This window comes from Schistocerca serialis, chromosome 7, assembly GCF_023864345.2.
Source record: "Schistocerca serialis cubense isolate TAMUIC-IGC-003099 chromosome 7, iqSchSeri2.2, whole genome shotgun sequence".
Lineage (NCBI taxonomy): Eukaryota > Metazoa > Arthropoda > Insecta > Orthoptera > Acrididae > Schistocerca > Schistocerca serialis.
In genome coordinates, this window is record NC_064644.1 from 21,139,930 (window position 1) to 21,162,067 (window position 22,138).

General features: G+C 41.5%; 1 protein-coding gene across 1 annotated transcript in view; it reads left to right on the top strand.

Moving 5' to 3' along the window:
- Positions 1-22,138, top strand: part of LOC126412765 (neurobeachin) — a 1,487,907-nt gene that overhangs the window by 514,979 nt on the left and 950,790 nt on the right. The window contains exons 3-8 of the mRNA XM_050082518.1: positions 7,445-7,545; positions 14,720-14,815; positions 15,377-15,498; positions 18,112-18,238; positions 18,321-18,440; positions 18,534-18,680. Coding sequence (XP_049938475.1) covers positions 7,445-7,545; positions 14,720-14,815; positions 15,377-15,498; positions 18,112-18,238; positions 18,321-18,440; positions 18,534-18,680 — 713 coding nt within the window. The remainder of the gene's footprint in view (positions 1-7,444; positions 7,546-14,719; positions 14,816-15,376; positions 15,499-18,111; positions 18,239-18,320; positions 18,441-18,533; positions 18,681-22,138) is intronic.

The window sequence follows — 22,138 nt, forward strand, 5'->3', positions numbered from 1 at the left end:
AATCCGCAGTAGCTGTTATTGTGTTCTCCCGCGTATGACGACCGGTTTCATACCCTGGAGGTATATCTTCAGGCCATACAAAACTAATACCTCATGTGCCCCGAACGTTTCACCCCATCTCTAGACGCCTGTGCATTGGAGGTTAGAGCAGTGGTTTTCTTATAGATGGCGGAGGAAAACATTTCAGAGGCACCGCCGCTCAGAAAAGACACGAAGAGGCCTCGTCGAGTGGCACGAAGGGCATCAATGAAACCACTGCTTCCCTTGGGGCGTTGATTCCCACACATTCCGATGCCGAAAACAACAGCTAGCAGTGTGAAGAGCCATAGAAATACTTCTTTGACAACCTCAGCTACTGTTGACGCCCTGGATGATTCACCCCTTCTCTCAGGTCACCGTGGGGCTGCAACTCTGCTGTACATGATCTGACCTCTTTGGGAGTGTACCTACCGTAATTTTTCCTCTGTTATACAAGGTAGAACCACTAGAGACCTTTCAAAACCGTTCGGCGAAATTGGAACGTGATCCGAAGCAGCAAAGGAAACATATGCTCTCTCAGTCGTCCTGTTTCGCGCCATCCTGTGGCGTGATCACCGACGGGATGCGAGAGGATGCGACATTGACTCACGCGTGAATGAATAGAATGGCAAAGGGTCCCTCTAACACCCTCAGTTCGGCAACAGCCTCGGTCCACCCTCTCACCTTTGTTGGGCACTTTAAAAATGTCCGTATACGGAGACAGCCATTGACTGATTTCGAGGCGCTGACGGGCAACGATGTCGACACAACACAGCTGGGTGGCGCTACGTCGCTGAACTGGCACCTGCTCGCCGTATGCGAAACCTAAGCGGAGTCGAAACGGTTGCACATCCTTGCGGCACGTAGCCATTGGTGACTCTGTTGCAGGGACATTTTGAAAGTGCTCAACAGAGATGCACGGGTGTCACCGAACTAGGTTTTCTTTAGAGGGAGCGTTTGCCGGTTTATTTACGCACGTACTAATCCAGCACTACCCATTGATCGTGCCTGAGGAGGGCGCGAAGCGGGAGGACTGAAGAAGCTTAAATGCCCTTTGCTGCTTCGGATCACATTCAAATTTCGTCGAATGGTTTCGAACGGTCCCTAGTAGTTCCAAACTGTATAGACAAACAAAAATTGCGGTCGCACTACACTCCAAAGGGATCAGATCTCGTTCAGTGGGGCTGCAGCTCTACGTGTCCTTAGAAAAGGGTTAAATCTTCTGGGGGTGTCAAGAACGTCGCTCTGCACATTGCACTGCAGACTGTAGTTTTCGACCGCGAAATGTCTGGAAATCAACGCTCCGAGGGCAGGGCTGGTTTCGTTGATGACCTGTGTGCCACTTCCTGAGGCCTTTTCGTGTCGCTTCTGAGCGCTTCTGAGTGTTTTCCTAGGTCAACCAAAAATTTAAAAAAAGTATCGCGTGATTTCAAGGTTGGGTGCTGCGGTCCTGGCATCCATCATAGGGGCATCGAAAGAAGGGGTGACATGTGGTGAGGAGGTGATATGCCACCTTCCCATCGTGTAACACGTCCACGGTGGCACTGGCCAGAATTGTTGTGAAACTGGATGCCACCTTACAGCTCAGGTGAGCTTCTGAGCTCTGATCTTTCTGTCGCCGAGCCAGAGGGTAATGTCGCATGGTGCCACAGTTTCACACTGTTTCAGAGGAAGGTTTTAAGCACCTTTGAGCCCAATTTCAAACCTCGCGTCGCACTAGGAGCCAATGACACCAATGACAGGGTTTCGAAAAAGTGAACCGCTAATTGTATTCCGTGGTGTATATTACTAAACACTATCCTGGGACCCGATAGCGGTTGCAGTGTAGGGGCAACATAAATTCGATCTTCAGTATTCTGCGTAATTTTTAAAAATTTGTAATGCTGTCGTAATCTTCTCATTAAAGGGTATAATATTATTTTAGAAGTGTAACACAACAAGGCAAGTATTACAGTTAGAAACTTTCTCGTATGTTTTGAGATGTTATAACTGACGACGCGCAAGAACCCGTATTTCTTTCATCCAGTATTTGAGAATTAGCGCACTTCCCGACTTCCAGTAAACTATACACATAATTTCAAATATTTATGAAACTTCTTCTAGCTGACATCCCCACAATATGATGAAAGGAAAAAAATGTATCGCTTACTATATTTTCGCTGTTCATGTAGTCAAATTTGAGCAACTTCTTTACTGCCTACCCTATTCGCAACGCGCTTTTGATACGGGTTTCACGTAAGTCACTGAATGTACGTGCAAAATTATATCATTGTGCGATGTATACAGTAGTTCAGGAGGTATGGCTTAGTAAGCATTAAGATCCGTGAATAAATTGGTTTTGCTTAAAATGGAGTGCAGCTTCACAGACTATACTCATCTATTGTTTCATAATGAGAGCACTTAACGTCTTCGAACAGATTTTAAGCGTAATTTCAAACCTTTCCTAAAGTCTCCTTCGCTTACACGCTTCGAGGCAAATATATAACACGTTTAACTTATTTGTGAAGTAATAAGACGGCTGAAGCTGTTTTCTGCATGGGGATTCAGTTCTTTAAAGAATCGAGCGTTTGATGGTTTGATAATATTGCGAGACCAAAGTCTGCTGTTTCAGATTTGTGGCCCGGCTCCAGGCCAGAATGTCACGTAAGACAAAGTCGAGTAGCAAAAAAGTGTATGTTTCGTTGGCTCCTTCATGTTCCGCTTTGACTGGGAATACAAAAAGAAAACTTCGCCAGTTAACGATGTACTGCAGACAAACCGATCCTTTACCCCCAGTGTGGAATGCGGAAGGCTGCTTTATTCACTTTCACAAGAAGAAAAACAGTACTGTCACTATGTAATACTATCTTACCCGATTAATTTTATCTTTCTGACTAGTGCCTGTTTGTTTTTGAAAAAATGTCACCAAGAGTATGACGGAAAATAATTCCAAAAGCGCTTTTCCGCACAACTTCCTGCACTGTACAAACATTACAGGAAAGGATTAGGTATGAAATAAGAAACCACTATTAAAATACTCCCAAATTAAAAAAAACACAATTATTACCTTAATTACGTAACTCTTTCATAATAATGACGGATAGAGGAGGGAGAGAGAGAGAGAGAGAGAGAGAGAGAGAGAGAGAGATAGTTAGTTTTCATTACATTTTCAAGATTAACAGTCATCGCAGGTATCTATATATTTCTTATAATTGTTCCTTTTCTTGAAATTCGCTGATGAATCCCCGCAAAAAGTATTGTTCGTTATCTCGCATATGTTCTTTTTTAACTGTAATGTTTATTTCACTGATCTACATTGAGGTAACACTGTGTGATTACACTCTGCTCTCTCAGTTTCGCCGGCCGTGGTGGTCTAGCGGTTCTAGGCGCGCAGTCCGGAACCGCGCGACTGCTACGGTCGCAGGTTCGAATCCTGCCTCGGGCATGGATGTGTGTGATGTCCTTAGGTTAGTTAGGTTTAAGTAGTTCTAAGTTCTAGGGGACTGATGACCACAGATGTTAAGTCCCATAGTGCTCAGAACCGTTTGAACCATCTCTCAGTTTCCACTTCTTTTGCCCGGAGCCCGGTACTTCTGCGAGCGTATGTTCTCCTGACTACCGCTGCCAACAATAATGTACAGTGCCTACATTACTGCCAAGTCTTGCAGCAGTATCACAGAAGGAACATCCAGCTTCTCCTAGCCCAATTTTAAATGACCTCGTTGAAATTCGGTGAAGTGTGATAGTGACGTCTTTGTCGCCTTGAAGACATTCTTGCTGTTAAGTCAACTCACCACATCCAATCTCAAAGGTAGCTACCGCTCACTACCGCTACATCTTGTATTTAAAGCAAACCCTATTTGCATGCTCACAGTGGCGCTACTAGCGCTACTCTCATGCGACCGGCACGATATCTGAACAGATATCATCTTTCAGATACAGAAACTCGCCTATCTTCTTTCGTTTATGTTGCACGACCCCTCGTTGGTGCTGTCATTCCTTTTTTCCTTCAGTGTATATTTTTTAACAAGTTATGGTTCCCCACAAAAGACTACGACGAGGTTCTGATAAGCGGTGTTTTTCCATGAACACTACGTGACTCGCTGTGGCCAAACCATGTGTAAACAGACATTCTTGAGACGCCTTATGTTGGCAAAAGAAGTGCAAACTGAGAGATGTTTCAAATGGCTCTGAGCACTATCGGACTTAACATCTGTGGTCATCAGTCCCCTAGAACTTAGAACTACTTAAACCTAACTAACCTAAGGACATCACACACATCCATGCCCGAGGCAGGATTCGAACATGCGACCGTAGCAGTTGCGCGGTTCCGGACTGCGCGCCTAGAACCGCTAGACCACCACGGCCGGCGAAACTGAGAGAGCAGAGTGTAATAACACAGTGTTACCTCAATGTAGATCAGTGAAATAAACATTATAGTTAAAAAAGAACATATGCGAGATAACGAACAATACTTTTTGCGGGGATTCATCAGCGAATTTCAAGAAAAGGAACAATTATAAGAAATATATAGATACCTGCGATGACTGTTAATCTTGAAAATGTAATGAAAACTATCTCTCTCTCTCTCTCTCTCTCTCTCTCTCTCTCTCTCTCTCTCTATATATATATATATATATATATATATATATATATATATATATATATAATCTCCCTCCTCTATCCGTCATTATTATGAAAGAGTTACGTAATTAAGGTAATAATTGTGTTTTTTTTAAATTTGGGAGTATTTTAATAGTGGTTTCTTATTTCATACCTAATCCTTCCCTGTAATGTTTGTACAGTGCAGGAAGTTGTGCGGAAAAGCGCTTTTGGAATTATTTTCCGTCATACTCTTGGTGACATTTTTTCAAAAACAAACAGGCACTAGTCAGAAAGATAAAATTAATCGGGTAAGATAGTATTACATAGTGACAGTACTGTTTTTCTTCTTGTGAAAGTGAATAAAGCAGCCTTCCGCATTCCACACTGGGGGTAAAGGATCGGTTTGTGTGCAGTACATCGTTAACTGGCGAAGTTTTCTTTTTGTATTCCCAGTCAAAGCGGAACATGAAGGAGCCAACCAAACATACACTTTTTTGCTACTCGACTTTGTCTTGCGTGACATTCTGGCCTGGAGCCGGGCCACAAATCTGAAACCGCAGACTTTGGTCTCGCAATATTATCAAACCATCAAACGCTCGATTCTTTAAAGAACTGAATCCCCATGCAGAAAACAAGTACCGAAAGGGAAGATCATCGTGTTGGGCGTATGACTCTGGTGCATCGAACTTCATCTGCAGCAGCAGTCTGACATGAGAGCAGTTGGCACCACAGCGACACTACGAACTGTTACAAATCGCTTACTTCACGGACAGCTCCGAGCCAGGCGCCTTGTATAGTGTATTCCACTGACCCCAAACAACCGCCGTATGGGACTGACGTGGCGTCAAGCGAGAGCTCATTGGAGGCAGGGTGGAGGACTGGAGGTCTGTTGTGTTTTCTAACGAAAGCAGGTTCTGCTCGGTGCCAGTGATGGCCGCGTGTTGGCTAGAAGGCGAACAGCTGACGGCCCGCAGCAAACCTGCTTGCGGTCTGGGGCACAGCTGGAGCACTCTTGTGGTTATCCCACGCACCCTGACTGTCGTGCTGCTATTCGCGAGCAGCATTCCAGGAGTTTTTTCTCACGATACCGCCCGCCCACATACCATTGTTCTAACCCAACATACTCTACAAAGTGTCGACATATTGCCTCGGCCTGCTCCATCACCAGATCGGTCTCCAATCGAGCACATATGGGACTTGGTCTGACGATAAGTCCAGCGTCATCCACAAACAGCATTAGCCGTCCCTATACTGACCGACCAAGTGCAACAGACATGGAACTGCAGCCCACAAACTGACATCCGGCACCCGTAAAACAAAATGCGTGCGCTTACGCCTGGTTGCATTCAACATTCTGGCGGTTACACCGGTTATTAATGTACCAACATTTCACATTTGCAATGGCTTGTCTCGTGTGTTCATTAACCTGTGATCTTGCAATATTGATCACTTACGTATATTACGTGGACGAACGTATTCCCGCAGTTTCAATATTCTACATTAATTATTTTTTGGTGTTGTGATTTTTTTTTTCGTCAGTGTGTATGTAGAGGGTGACTCAGCTGCCCCTACCGTTGTCGTTTTGTACAACCCACAATATTAACTGCTGGGCGCGAGATTTTCATATTCTCTCGCTCGTTAGTCCTGCAGAAAAGATGAACAAAATTTTTTTGTAGGAAACTTAATGTAGTTAAATTTAGTACTGGTGAACGTTTTAGTTATAGCCATAGTTTTCGAATTATTCAAGAAAACCATACAAAAGAGACCTTCGAATGCACCCATACTTCCACACTCGGCCCCCATCGGCCAGTACTCGTAGTAGGTTGTTCTTTGCACTCTCTCCTACCACTGTGACTGCACAAATTATTTCCCACATTCTACATGTTTTGGTCTTCATTAAGAGGTTTTATTCCAGCAACTGCCTAGTCGAGCACTTACAAATTGTAAAATTGGCATTTGTGTAAATTTCACCCAAATATTTTGTGAATTTTAAAAGCATAAAATAAAACAATTACGTCGTTTTATTCTTTAGGCCTTCTGACTACGAAACTACTGTACTTGTAAGGCTTAAGTTTGGATCGAATTGTGAGCGTAATTAATTTTAGCATAATTACCCTCACAGGCACGTTTAAATTACTAGTTTTAAGGACGGTGGCCGACCGTGCTCATGGAGTAACAGCCCACACAATACAGACAAAAAAGAAATTCGAATTCTGGGAATAGCTCGTGTGGCCGGAAATTTTTTTCAGTGGGAGGAGGGAGTGCCGCATACTAGAAACACTGACTGGTGAAGGATGAGTGTGGGGTGGACTTGTGTTTGAAGGACACTTTTGTACGTTTCCTTGAATAAGTCGAAAACCGTTGTCCCCAGCGAAAAGGTATCCAATAAAAAACTGAACTCCATTATATTTCCTACAAAAAGGTCCTGCTCATTTTTTTTTGTGTTTAGGACTAATAGTTTGCGTGTAGAGGGCGAGAGAAAATGAAAATCTTGTGCGTGGCTTATGAAGACCAAACATAACGTTGCAGGTTGCATAAAACGACAGCGTTCGGGGCAGCTGAATCATCTTGTATATTAAAACGAAATGTGAGCGAATTCCACTGGTCTTTAACTATTCAGTGTGCACTGAGATGATGATAATGGTGTCTTCATAATTACTATTTTCATTTTCTATACACGGGAACATAACTGAACTTTTATTTCTTCACATCTTTTTATTATCATAATTCATTGAAAACTTTCTCAGAAACAATTTTTGTGGGATTTAATTTACTGCAAACAAGAGTCGCTACTCAGGAAAGCAGTAAAGTAGTAGACTAATTGATTGTTTTTTGATTGCAGATCTCCTGATTGAAATGTTGGGCGTACTAGCCAGTTACAGTATTACTGTTAAAGAACTGAAGCTGCTGTTTGGCGCAATGAAGGCTGCGAACGGAAAGTGGGTAAGCTGAACTGATCTATGTCATGTGAGACAGTGATCAAAAATGAATATATCTGTGACGCTAAAGGGTTCAAATCTGATCCGCAAAATTGAATCCATGCATTGAAGGCTCTGACTTCGTTGGTCGTTATCGACTGTCGCGTTGGTGTATTCTTGTTTATAACTGATTAATGGAACACCTACACTCATGAAATATGTCAGCAGTATTATGACTGACCTTTTCTTCCTGTTGTTATCTGGATGAACTTACTTGCTAATCTGTTCAGCAGTTCTTCCACAAATCCTACGAACCAACCATCCCTGGTATCCCGTTCACCCAACTGGGCCACAAGTTTCCGAACACTGATGAATTCTACCGATGGATGTTTTAAAGTTAGTGCGCAGATAGCTGCGGGGTCACATCGCAGCCGATCACATCGCCCGAACGTACAGACTTCAGACGTCGGTCAGTGAAATTCAAATCAGGTTGTTTTCTTCGGTCGAATCGAGCACTTCTCAAACACGAAGTATAGCCTCTGATAAAGTGATAAGTTTGGTGCGAGAAGTAGTAGTTTGCGGCATTCTGAGGATGAAAAATAATTACATTCGGGATATAGCTCGGAATCTGTGGAATGAAATCGCAGCTTAATAGGGAACAACGAATAGGCAAAATCTTTATCGGAAATTTCAGGCGTAAATTATAACCTCAAAAACTAATTTATTCAAGTGAGAAGGGTGTCGTATCTTACACTTACAGTTACTTTTTTCGGTTGTGTGGGAGCGAGCATTTGCTGTCCACGGATTATTGTTGTTATTACTATTATTTACTGGCGTTTTTATGCCAGTAGGATGGCAATTGTTACATGAATTAGTTTGCAAATGTGGTATATGAGTTTCCATTTCTCTGTACTTTAGCTGTTCACAGTTTCCTATTCTGAAACTCAAGTTTATCTTTCACACGTGTGCCGAACGACTGTCGTTGAAGATTAATTCACATATTATGTTTATTTTGCTGAATTTATCTGAAGTTGTACAAGGTGCTGTAACCTTGCTTTTCAATGCCACAACGTATGTAATTGTTTCCCTCTTCGTCTTACGTATGCTCGTAAAACTTGTCTGGTTCTTGCAATAACTGAAGAAAGTGTACAGTACTCTCCACGTTCTTTTCCCAATCCATATAGTTCATTCGTTTAATTACACAGCCTAAATGCAGCACTTATCTGCAGTCGCAGAAGCATTGCGGCATCCGTCTTGCCCAAGGAGGTTAAAATACATTCTAACCTTCTCGGTCGAGTAGTTTATAATCTTACGTAACCTCCTTACCCTGCTCCGAAAACGGAAGAAAGAGACCGGACGCACTGTGAGCAACCTGTCGGCCGGCGTTACGAGGCGACCACTGGCGACCATGTGTGGTGACCGTGCTACTGTGACTGTGATGCTTAGGTGCTTACCGTGTCGGCAGCCCTTCCACTGTTGGCAATTCGTTCCTGCTGATCGTTGCCAGTCGGGTGGTAGTATACAATAGGCAATGAGAATCTTGAATTGACTTGCTTGGCCGGGAGAGTTCATTGCTTTTATTGACCTGGCTGTTATAGACTGTAACGTTGGTTGCTGGTTTTCGTATGTATTTCCTGTATTGTGTGTTTCTCTGAATGTGATAGGATTTCTTGAGATATTGTTGCGTATTTCAGTGTCATAGCCCCGTAGTAGGGTAGGAGTAGGAATTAAGCTCCATGCAGGAGAAATAAAAATTTTGAGGCTCGCCGATGACATTGTAATTCTGTCAGAGACAGCAAAGGTTTTGGAAGAGCAGCTGAACGGAATGGACAGTGTCTTGAAAGGAGGGTATAAGATGAACATCAACAAAAGCAAAACGAGAATAATGGAATGTAGTCGGATTAAATCGGGTGATGCTGAAGGAATTAGATTAGGAAATGAGACACTTAAAGTAGTAAAGGAGTTTTGCTATTTGGGGAGCAAAATAACTGATGATGGTCGAAGTAGAGAGGATATACACTCCTGGAAATTGAAATAAGAACACCGTGAATTCATTGTCCCAGGAAGGGGAAACTTTATTGACACATTCCTGGGGTCAGATACATCAAATGATCACACTGACAGAACCACAGGCACATAGACACAGGCAACAGAGCATGCACAATGTCGGCACTAGTACAGTGTATATCCACCTTTCGCAGCAATGCAGGCTGCTATTCTCCCATGGAGACGATCGTAGAGATGCTGGATGTAGTCCTGTGGAACGGCTTGCCATGCCATTTCCACCTGGCGCCTCAGTTGGACCAGCGTTCGTGCTGGACGTGCAGACCGCGTGAGACGACGCTTCATCCAGTCCCAAACATGCTCAATGGGGGACAGATCCGGAGATCTTGCTGGCCAGGGTAGTTGACTTACACCTTCTAGAGCACGTTGGGTGGCACGGGATACATGCGGACGTGCATTGTCCTGTTGGAACAGCAAGTTCCCTTGCCGGTCTAGGAATGGTAGAACGATGGGTTCGATGACGGTTTGGATGTACCGTGCACTATTCAGTGTCCCCTCGACGATCACCAGTGGTGTACGGCCAGTGTAGGAGATCGCTCCCCACACCATGATGCCGGGTGTTGGCCCTGTGTGCCTCGGTCGTATGCAGTCCTGATTGTGGCGCTCACCTGCACGGCGCCAAACACGCATACGACCATCATTGGCACCAAGGCAGAAGCGACTCTCATCGCTGAAGACGACACGTCTCCATTCGTCCCTCCATTCACGCCTGTCGCGACACCACTGGAGGCGGGCTGCACGATGCTGGGGCGTGAGCGGAAGACGGCCTAACGGTGTGCGAGACCGTAGCCCAGCTTCATGGAGACGGTTGCGAATGGTCCTCGCCGATACCCCAGGAGCAACAGTGTCCCTAATTTGCTGGGAAGTGGCGGTGCGGTCCCCTACGGCACTGCGTAGGATCCTACGGTCTTGGCGTGCATCTGTGCGTCGCTGCGCTCCGGTCCCAGGTCGACGGGCACGTGCGCCTTTCGCCGACCACTGGCGACAACATCGATGTACTGTGGAGACCTCACGCCCCACGTGTTGAGCAATTCGGCGGTACGTCCATCCGGCCTCCCGCATGCCCACTATACGCCCTCGCTCAAAGTCCGTCAACTGCACATACGGTTCACGTCCACGCTGTCGCGGAATGCTACCAGTGTTAAAGACTGCGATGGAGCTCCGTATGCCACGGAAAACTGGCTGACACTGACGGCGGCGGTGCACAAATGCTGCGCAGCTAGCGCCATTCGACGGCCAACACCGCGGTTCCTGGTGTGTCCGCTGTGCCGTGCGTGTGATCATTGCTTGTACAGCCCTCTCGCAGTGTCCGGAGCAAGTATGGTGGGTCTGACACACCGGTGTCAATGTGTTCTTTTTTCCATTTCCAGGAGTGTAAAATGTAGACTGGCAATGGCAAGAAAATGTTCCTGAAGATTTAGATTTAAGTGTCAGGAAGTCGTTTCTGAAAGTATTTGTATGGAGTGTAGCCATATATGGAATTGAAACGTGGACGATAAATAGTTTAGACAAGACGGGAATAGAAGCATTCGAAATGTGGGGCTACAGAAGAATGCTGAAGATTAGATGGGTAGATCACATAACTAATGAGAAGGTATTGAATAGAATTGGGGAGAACAGAAATTTGTGGCACAACTTGACAAGAAGAAGGGACCGGTTGGTAGGACATGTTCTGAGGCATCAAGGGATCACTAATTTAGTATTGGAGGGCAGCGTGGAGTGTAAAAAATCGAAGAGGGAGACCAAGAGATGTATACACTAAACAGATTCAGAAGTATCAAGGTTGCAGTAGGTACTGGGAGATGAAGAAGCTTGCACAGGATAGAGTAGCATGGAGAGCTGCATCAAACCAGTCTCTAGACTGAAGACCGTAACAACAACAGTGCCGTTGTGAGCTGCCGAAGCCAAAGAATATGCCAGCAGTAGTGTTGCCGTATTTAGCGGGGACCTCGTCGGGACACATTGCTGTGGGGGTGTAGAAATTAAATAAAAAAATTATTCACTACAATTATTTTTATTTAGAACACAATTATATGGTACTTCTTGCGGTAGAAGCAGTTAGTACATCATTTTTTTCGGCAGACTTCATCTTTTTCAGCTAGTCTTTTTTCCCCTTCTACATGTGTATAGAACTTCATGCAAGTCATTACTGTAACATTGATTCCACAGTCCCTGGCAGCAGTAGAGTTCTTTCGTCAGTCCACTGGGCCGGCATCAGCGAGAATACCCTTTCCACGGTGAAGTTGTATGAGGGAATAGAAAACAAATACTCGCATAATTTTAGCAGTTGGCATTGACGTTCAGGATTTTCATTTTCCTTAAGATACACTACTGGCTATTAAAATTGCTACACCACGAAGATGACGTGCCACAGACGCGAAATTTAACCGACAGGAAGAAAATGCCGTGATATGCAAATGATTAACTTTTCAGAGCATTCACACAAGGTTGGCGCCGGTGGCGACACCTACAACGTGCTGCCATGAGGAAAGTTTCCAATCGATTTCTCATACACAAACAGCAGTTGACTGGCGTCGCCTAGTGAAACGTTGCTGTAATGCCTCGTGTAAGGAGGAGAAATGCGTACCATCACGTTTCCGACTTTGATAAAAGTCGGATTGTAGCGTATCGCGATTGCGATTTATAGTATCGCGACATTGCTGCTCGCGTTGGTCGAGATCGAATGACTGTTAGCAGAATATGGAATCGGTGGGTTCAGGAGGGTAATACTGAACGCCGTGCTGGATCCCAACGGCCTCGTATCACTAGCAGTCGAGATGACAGGCATCTTATCCGCATGGCTGTAACGGATCGTGCAACCACGTTTAGATCCCTAAGTCAACAGTGGGTACGTTTGCAAGACAACAACCATCTGCACAAACAGTTCGACGACGTTTGCAGCAGCATGGACTATCAGCTCGTAGACCATGGCTGTGCTTACCCTTGACGCTGCATCACAGACAGGAGCGCCTGCGATGGTGTACTCAACGACGAACCTGGGTGCGCGAATGGCAAAACGTCATATTTTCGGATGAATCCAGGTTCTTTTTACATCATCATGGTGGTCGCATCCGTGTTTGGCGAAATTGCGGTGAATGCATTTTGGAAGCGTGTATTCGTCATCGTCATACTGGCGTATCACCCGGCGTGATGGTATGGGGTCCCATTGGTTAAACGTCTCGGTCACCTCTTGTTCGCATTCACAGCATTTTGAACAGTGGACGTTACATTTCAGACGTGTTACGACCCGTGGCTCTACCCTTCATTCGATCCCTGCGAAACCCTGCATTTCAGCAGGATGATGCACGACCGCATGTTGCAGGTCCTGTAGGGGCCTTTCTGGATACAGAAAATGTTCGACTGCTGCCCTGACCAACACATTCTCCAGATCCCTCACCAAATGAAAACGTCTGGCCAGTGGTGGCCGAGCAAGTGGCTCGTCACAATACGCCAGTCACTACTCTTGATGAACTGTGCTATTGTGTTGAAGCTGTATGGGCAGCTGTACCTGTACACGCCATCCAAGCTCTGTCTGACTCAATGCCCAGGCGTATCAAGGCCGTTATTACGGCCAGAGGTGGTTGTTCTGGGTTCTGATTTCTCAGGATCTATGCACCCAAATTGCGTGAAAATGTAATTACATGTCAGTTCTAGTATAATATATTTGTCCAATGAATACCCGTTTATCATCTGCATTTCTTCTTGGTGTAGCAATTTTAATGGCCAGTAGTGTAGTAAGCCACTGTTCTTCCACAGAGTGTTTAGACTTCCATTTTCCCGAGTCACGCTTAGTTCCTAATAAGCCCTTCAGAAGCATATATTCCTGAAAACAAACATTTCAAACATTACTAGCTTGCACTCGTTGTTCGTGTTATGTTTACAAAGAATCATCATATCAGTCGCTATTCAAATGGGAACTGTGCGATTCTTCCACCACGTGGCGCTGCGTAAATAGTTCCAGCTCCATCGTGCTGGAGAAGTCTTGTATTTTCTCGTATGATGCCGTTAGATCTAATAAGGTGCTTGCATTATCGATAAAGGATATGCAACGTGCAACGCCATCTGTGAGACGACCTTGCCAACATAAACTTGCTGCCATAAATAAAACTGTGGCTTCATGTAAATGTTGTGTAACAGATGGCGTTACTTCAGTACTTGAGCCCAGCTTGTAACAGTATTTTGTAAAATCGGGACAAAATTGGATCTTGTCGAGATGTCGGGACAAGGTCTATAACAGTAATGGTCCCGACATATCAGGATGGATGGCAACCCTAGCTAGGCGGAAAACTGTCTGTGATAACTGAGTGATATGTTGCATAGCTCGAGATACAGGTTAGGATGAAATGTTACAGTTTGACTGAGAGTTGGTGAAACCAATAAATATGACTAAAGGAGAACTAGCTGTGGTGACTGACTGACCTGTAGCGTAGCCCAGTGATCATTTTGAAAACATTGAGGGGTATTTTTGGAATGCCCCGATCCATGACCTTGTGGTTATGCAGGAACCTGAGAGTACAATTTAAATTGTATGGAATATCCTGTTTTATGTGGCAATATTCTGCACTACACATTCCACTATGCCGCCACATAATTTCATTTACAACATGCGATGGCATTTATCAAGTACTGTTTTTTCATTGTTTCCGCCATCTTGCCTAAGTATTCTACTCATCATTCATCCATTTGTCGTAGTTGCTTCTCACCATTCACAATGAAAAAAGTTACCAACGGAAAAACTGCCGACACCATAAATGCACTTATACCTGTATTTTCTGATTCCTACCTTGTATGCCCTAATCAGTGCCACCTCGCTGCCCCAAGCTCTCTTTCCCCCACTCACCAATCCCCAAAGAAATCATAAGAAGAAGAATGACATGAGAGGATGCGTCTGACTGCTCAGTATTATTGAGACCAGGAATTGTTTAAATTGTTTAGTGGTGGCTTGTCTGGTGAGCAGCACAGTAATGTGATTATTGTGTCACAATATTTTGGTAATGGTGCCATTAGTATAACGTGTTCTCAGATGAATTGATGTTTAAAGACCAGTAGTATTGATTTCAATGGCTATGTAATAGTGGTTTGTATTTGACTAAGTAATATCTTTCTTTCTCTTTCTTTTTTTTTTAATATTTCAGCCAAGGCATTCACCAAAACTCCTAAATGTTCTGCGTCAGATGCCTCAAAGGAATGGGCCAGATGTGTTCTTCAGTTTCCCTGGCCGAAAAGGCTCTGTGAGTATTCATGCATACATACATACATACATACATACATACATACATACATCAATTTCAGTAACTCTTGAGAGTTGTAAAATGTATTCACATATGTCATACTTATTATAAAACACACAGATGGTTGCAACAACAAATATTTATTTATCTGCTGATACATATTACTGCAGGTTGCCATAGCTATTTTTTAAGTGTATGGTAATGGAAATTGAAGACTAGACATAACAATAAAAAGTTCAAAATGAGTACAGACAATCACTCACCAGCCATTGGATGTAGCATGGCAGTGAACCAGAGTTAAAAGATTGTAAAGTCACTTTGCTTTTGAGCTCTAGCTCATTTTCTACTATTCTAACTCTCTCTCTCTCTCTCTCTCTCTCTCTCTGTCATTCACTCACACACACACACACACACACACACACACACACACACACACACACACACACACTTACTTACTTTTCTCTCTGTCAACAACAGTAATACACTTGAGTTATATGATACAGTTTACTTTGTAAGAAATGGTATAGTAACACATAATATACTTTTTTTTTCCTTTTTCAGGCCATCGTTTTGCCTCCCCTTGCAAGGTGGCCGTATGAAAATGGTTTTACTTTCACAACCTGGTTCCGTTTAGATCCCATTAACTCTGTAAATATTGAGAGGGAAAAGCCATATTTGTACTGGTATGTCTTTATTTTTTCACATTTTACATTAAACTGCAATTTGCCCTTTTTCTTCCTTTTATTTTACTATCTCTAAATACTGAAACTATTGTAATTTTTTTTACATAAATTTACTTTTTGTACCAATAAACCGTAGGATTTTGATTTTCATCAAACTTTGTTAATAAAAAGAAAAATGATTTCATTGAAGAAAGATCACACTTAATATTTTCTGAGTGTTTGCAAGAACTTAAAACAGTGTGTTAGTGCTAGACCTGTGGGAGAAAGGTTGTCATGTAATACAATCTGCAGGTAGATTATGTAATTTGTTTTGTTGTTGCCCACTTCAATTGTTTTAAGTTATAGTGCCTATAAAATTTCAACACTGTCAAAACATTAACTTAATTGTTATCTTACATTTTGTGACCTATGTAGGTTGACAGAGCTGAGTCACACTAATATGTCCCAAGTACTTTTTTATTTTTTATTTGTGTGTGTGTGTGTGTGTGTGTGTGTTTATTTTTCTGACATGTTCCACTTGTTTGAGAATCTCCTAACTGCTGATCTGTTCAACAAACATTGTATTTAATCTAATAACTGAACAGTTCTTTAATATGAATGTTGATCAGTAGGTGAAACTGTTGTGCTATGCCCAGGATGTCAATTATTATTCCATAGACATAAAGTGAGGAGATACTCCAGGATACATACACTGGAAAGAGAGAAAGTGGTGAAAAAGTAATTGGTTGGTTAATTCAGAGATCAGGATGAGAATCATTATCAACAATTACATATTACAAAGAATGAACTTAAACAAGATGAAATGACCAAATATTTCCAGGATAAAGTGGTAGATTCAATGTTGCTATAAGACATTATATATAAGGGCCATTCAAATGAAACCCGTTCACTAGTGTAAAGTAATGGTAACGATTTTACTAACTCAAAAAATGTAGTTATATACAGTACATATACACAAAAATAGTCACCAAAACTGTTGGCACATTTGTCCCATTTCGACACTAACCGGTTGATTCTTTCCTTGAAGAAGCTAGTAGGCTGCTGTCTAGCTAGTAGGCTGCTGTCGTATCCTGACCTGGACCCAATCACACACTTCATCGTCTGTTGCGAATTGATGTCCGCGAATAGCTTATTTTAGCGGTTCAAACACTTGAAAGTCACACTGTGAAAGGTCACAACTGTACAGTGGATGTTCCAGCATTTTACAGTGAAACTGCTTCAATGTCGCCTTCATTACATTGGCAGCCTTTCTTTGGAGCTGGTGAAGCCGCATGTTTCCACTGCTTGCTCTGGTTCAAAATGGTGACACCATGTTTCGTCGCCTGTGACAATATGCAACAGAAAGCTGTGTTCCTCCTTATTAGAACATTGCGGATAACTCAAAGACAGCGCCATTCAAGTACTGTGCTGCGAGGCGGTCACTTGGTGGGAAACCCACAGTGCAAAGATTTTTTGAAAGGTCAAGTGTTAATGCATTGTGGTGTGGGTGGTGTCCATGCGAATACCCAGTAACCGATGGATCTCGAGCATGGTGATTCTGTGGTTGTCCAAGACTAAAGCATTCACTTCCGCAACCATTTCCGGTGTGATGACAGTATGAGCCTGTCCATGACGATTATCGTCTTCCAGTGATTCGCGCCTCTCAAGGAATCATTTGCGCCACTGCAAGACACTTTCAACAACGCAGACTGTACGTACCGTGGACAGCCTTAATCTGTCAATACATTTCACGGCCTCCTACTCCCTCCGCCGCCAAAAATTGAATTCCTCATTGTTCTTTCATATGTGACTGCATGCTCGGTAGCGGACAATAACTTCTGTGACCACCTTCTCTTCAGTGTTAAACCACACTCGTGCTATGCAACATCAAACAGTGCGCACACGTCAGTCTCTCTACCAATAGATGGCACAACCATACCCGCAGTTACGTGGTGTCACCTTATGTGCAAGGCAAAAGTAGACACACTGACCAGGTTTCATTTGAATACTGTTATAAGTCTGGCATGTGATCTGAATTTGAAGACAAGTGATTCCGCATAATGAATACTGTGATTATTTTCACTTTCTTTGTGTAACAATTGTCTATAAAGTCCTTGAATTATACATCAAAGATTAACTGGAAAATGAAATCTGTTGTTATCTCCCACTGTCTTAAGAGAGATTGTCACATTATTGTATCTCTGAGAACTTCACAGAAAGGTGAAGTGCATTTTTAGGTGAAATAATATATGTTAAATGCTGTCAGTTTGTATGTTTGTTCTGAAAGACTGTGGCAATACTAGAGTATTTAATCAGATTACCTTTTTCCCCTATACTGTTATCTGCTTTAAAATATCTGTTCTTTTTTTTATGCATCACTGATCTTTAAAAAACGTAATAATGTGGAAACTAGTAGAGGTAACTTTCATGCTGCAGCAACAGTTGCAAAGAAATTATGGTGTTGCAGTTTGAATGTTACAGACTGTAACAATAACAAAACTGATATGTGGTTAAAGAGAAACTGCACTATGCAATAACTGGCTCATACGTCCCCTTCTGCTCTGTGGATTTTCCACCAATAGTGGTTTATTATTGAAAAAAATAAACTTTCTCCTTATTTCCATTGCCTTTTAGTTTCAAAACAAGCAAGGGAGTTGGATACTCGGCACATTTTGTTGGAAACTGTTTAGTGCTGACGTCTATGAAGGTGAAAGGGAAAGGTTTCCAGCACTGTGTAAAATATGAGTTTCAACCTAGAAAGGTAAGCCCAGTTCCATGTACATTTTATATTGTAGAAATACTGCTTAAAATTTTTAGTAATGAAGCTTTTTTGCTATTCACAGTGGTATATGATTGCTATTGTGTATATATACAATAGATGGACAAAAAGTGAAATAAAATGCCTTGTTAATGGACAGTTAGCTTCCAGTACAGAGATGGCGTGGTTTGTTTCAACAAATGATGTAAGTTTCATTTTCTCTTGTTGCATCGGTACAAGTGTACAGATTTAATGTGTGTGTGTGTAGTTCATCAGAAATTTTATTTTTTTCTTACAGCCATTTGACAAGTGTTATATTGGTGCTACTCCAGAACTGGATGAAGAAAGAGTCTTTTGTGGCCAGATGTCAGCAATTTATCTGTTTAGTGAAGCATTAACGACACATCAGATATGTGCTATGCACAGACTTGGCCCTGGCTACAAAGTGAGTGCATCAATTTATTCTATCTTTTGTAATTTTCTAGTTGTATGTTAAGCAAATAGCATTCATTAGCAAATTGACAGTTTACTTAATTTTTTGAATGGGTGTTATTTTTTGTTACTATTAGAATATTGCATATGATATTGCATTTTAAAATTTATTAGACCAACAGTTGTATTTTCATTTAGTGGCACTTCATAGATATTTCATTAATTTAATGTGTTATTTGGTTAAATGTTATATATTTTAAAGAGAACTGTAACTCTAATATGCTTTTTAAATAAAATGTTGCTACTCTGTTAGTCAGTGTTGTATTTTTTTGCCAGTAACTTTACAATAAAGTGAGAAATATTTCTCTGTCTTGTGTATTTTATTCTTGTGGACAGTTGTTACTCATGAGAATAGCCTCTTTTTACTATGGCACATAAATATCACCTCACAGTGAATATCTCAGAGCATGCATATGTTTGAGATCTTCTAAAAGTCTGTTCAGTGTTTTGTAACTTTGTGTATATGTAACAACAGACAGGAAAGACCGTATGTGAGGTTGCAAGATTTCAGAATTCTAAAGACAGCTGTTGCCAAATTGAACGGAGCACAGTTACATGTAATATATTCGTGGTATTTTGGGGCGGCTGTGACCCATACCCCTTACCGTCTCTTCGTACTTGCAAAGAAGCCTTTGTAATTCTGGCGTTAGAAATAAATGATAATTATCATTGCACTTATCATTGTAATTTGTTACAAACTATGTTGTAATGAGGTAATTTTTATAATGTTGTTGAATTTTCTGCTATCTTTTGTGTTTGTGGCTGTTGGTATAAAAGACCTTTGAATACTCTAATGAAGTTATCATAATTTCCTCTCTTTGATACTTGGATGAAAGTAATAGAATTGGTAACTAAATATTTTAAACTTTTTAATTGGGCTTTCTTAATTGACGATTTGGAGCTAGGCATGGTTTTTTTTAAACGGTAAATGTTATTCTTTCACTTTTTATCAAGTAAGGCTTATTTAAAGACTATGCCAAACAAAATGACACAGTGGCAAACGCTCTGTTCTTCTATTCACAATGACCAGGACTGAAATCCTGGTCTGCTCACTCAGATTTGAGATTTCAGTTGTTTACATAAATCAGTAAACACAAATCTGGAAAGGTTCCTTTGAAAATGACATTTCCATTGAAATCATTTCTCAATAAGAGCTTCTATTCTGCCCTTAACAATTATGTTTTCAATAGCACATTAAGTCCTGATGATCCTTACTTACTTGTAAAACCCATGTATCATCTGAATGAATTAACTTTCTCATTAACCTCAAGAACCAAGGTAGTTCAGTATTGAAACATGTGTAAAAGAATTACACTTAAAAAATCATTACATGGCCATTGTGAAATCCATGATTTAAAAAAAAAAATTACTCAAGAGAATGTCCTGTTTTGCAACTCTCTATTGCCCTAACACTGTCTTACTTATGTAAATATTTGTTCACTATGAAAGGATGACTGAGAATTTTGGTTGACACGTTTTAATCTTTATACAGTTTCGCATGTTTTATATACAGTTACACATAAGTAAAAGTTTCCAGTTGCTTTTCCTCAAGACTGTAGCTTTTTCTGTTTTCTGATTGTCATACACATGATTTCATTTTTTATTAATTTTTTTCATTGATAAGCATAGAAAGTTATTTTCTCTGCATACATTTTTTCTCATGTGCTCTTGCGTTTATGATTTTCAACACTTGTTGGAAATAGCTTTTTTGATAAAAGTGTTTCCATTTTTGTTTTGCTCGTCAGAACCCGTGCTTTGTCCATTTATGAAGAAAGAAACTATTTACCAGTGTACTGAAATGTGGTGCTAGTCTCATTAATGATTAATTTCAATATATAATGCTATTATACCTACATCTACATACATATTCTGCAAGCCACTATATGGTGTATGGCAGAGGGTACCACGTACCACTGCTATCATATCCTTTCCTATTCCACTCACAAATGGAGTGAGGGAAAAACTACTATCTGTATGCCTCCTATGAATCCTAATTTCTCTTATGTTGTCTTTGCAGTTCTTATGTGAAATGTACATTGGCAGCTGTAGAACTTTTCTGTGGTCAGCTGCAAGTGCCTGTTCTCTAAATTTTCTCAACTGTGTTAAGCAGCAAACCACTATACTGTATTCAAAAATTACAGGATTGTTTTTCCTAGTTGTTCACAATAACTTACAGTTTTCTACATTTAGTGCAAGTGTCATTCTTAAAATTAAATAGAAACTCTGTTGAAGTGTTCTTGTATCCTTCTACAGTCACTGTATACTACAGCATATGCCATTATTGGGGACAATGAATGGGCAATGTTCAAGCTTGTGTTCTCCTTGAATGAAGTTGTTTATCAAAATTTGCAGCATTGGCAGGTTGGATAGTATTAAATAATTCTCTGAGGCAGAACATGCTAGTTCAGTATCTCAAAGCATAAATTCGCCACCATCTACTCACTGTCAAAGAATGCGAGCTATTTTAAGATGATCAAGCCAAGACCACCAACAAGTAAATACATCCAGAAATATTACTTCACCCTCACAGTTCGCTGAAATGGGCATCAAAATGCAACTCAGTTTCTGCGAACACTACAAAGATCTAACATTGAGGGTTTCAAGATGTCGGGAAGAGGAATTTGTAGGTGGCGGCACAACATATACAACTTAGTCTGATCCTCTAATCAGTTGCAGTTGAATGTCAAGATTGAAGACTTTTTGTTCCCAACTGGAGAAAATATGTAGCAGCTGCACATATGTATGGAGCACTACTGAGCATAGTGGTGATAGGCTAATGGTATAGTAGTTAGCAACATTGACAGACATGGAGATACAGAGGCCACTCATCTTTTTAATTAGTGATACCAGTAATACATCCAGTACCCTTCTGTTCTGTTGTAAGCACTCAAGTGTTTTTGATTGCTGTTGTCACTTACGGACAGCAATGGTCTTCTCCTTAGTAATCATTTGGTGGACAGCATGCCACAAAGTGTAGATATCATTTGAATGAAGTGTCTAGTGCGCTTTGTGGCTTTGAATTCTTTTGGACATCTGTGAGATTTTCTTGGGCAATATGTTTTAACTTATGCCAGCACCTAGCGTGTCTTTTCCAGAGCTGGAGATTGCTTTTATTTATGAGTGGTAAAATTCCCAAAATACTTCATTATTATCCCTGAATGTGTGCTATACAGATGCAGTGATCACACACTTTATTAGTTGACAGCGATGAAAAAATTGTCCTATCATATCATAACTTACACAGACAAGACCTACAAAACATGTCTATCATTATATTTCAGGTTTATGTATTCCATCTGAAAGTATATTCTCTCTTGACTGATTGTAGAGTGAATTACAAGCCTACACAACTGCAAAATCGTTATAAGTTTTGTGTCTACATCTACATCTACATCCATACTCTGCAAGCCA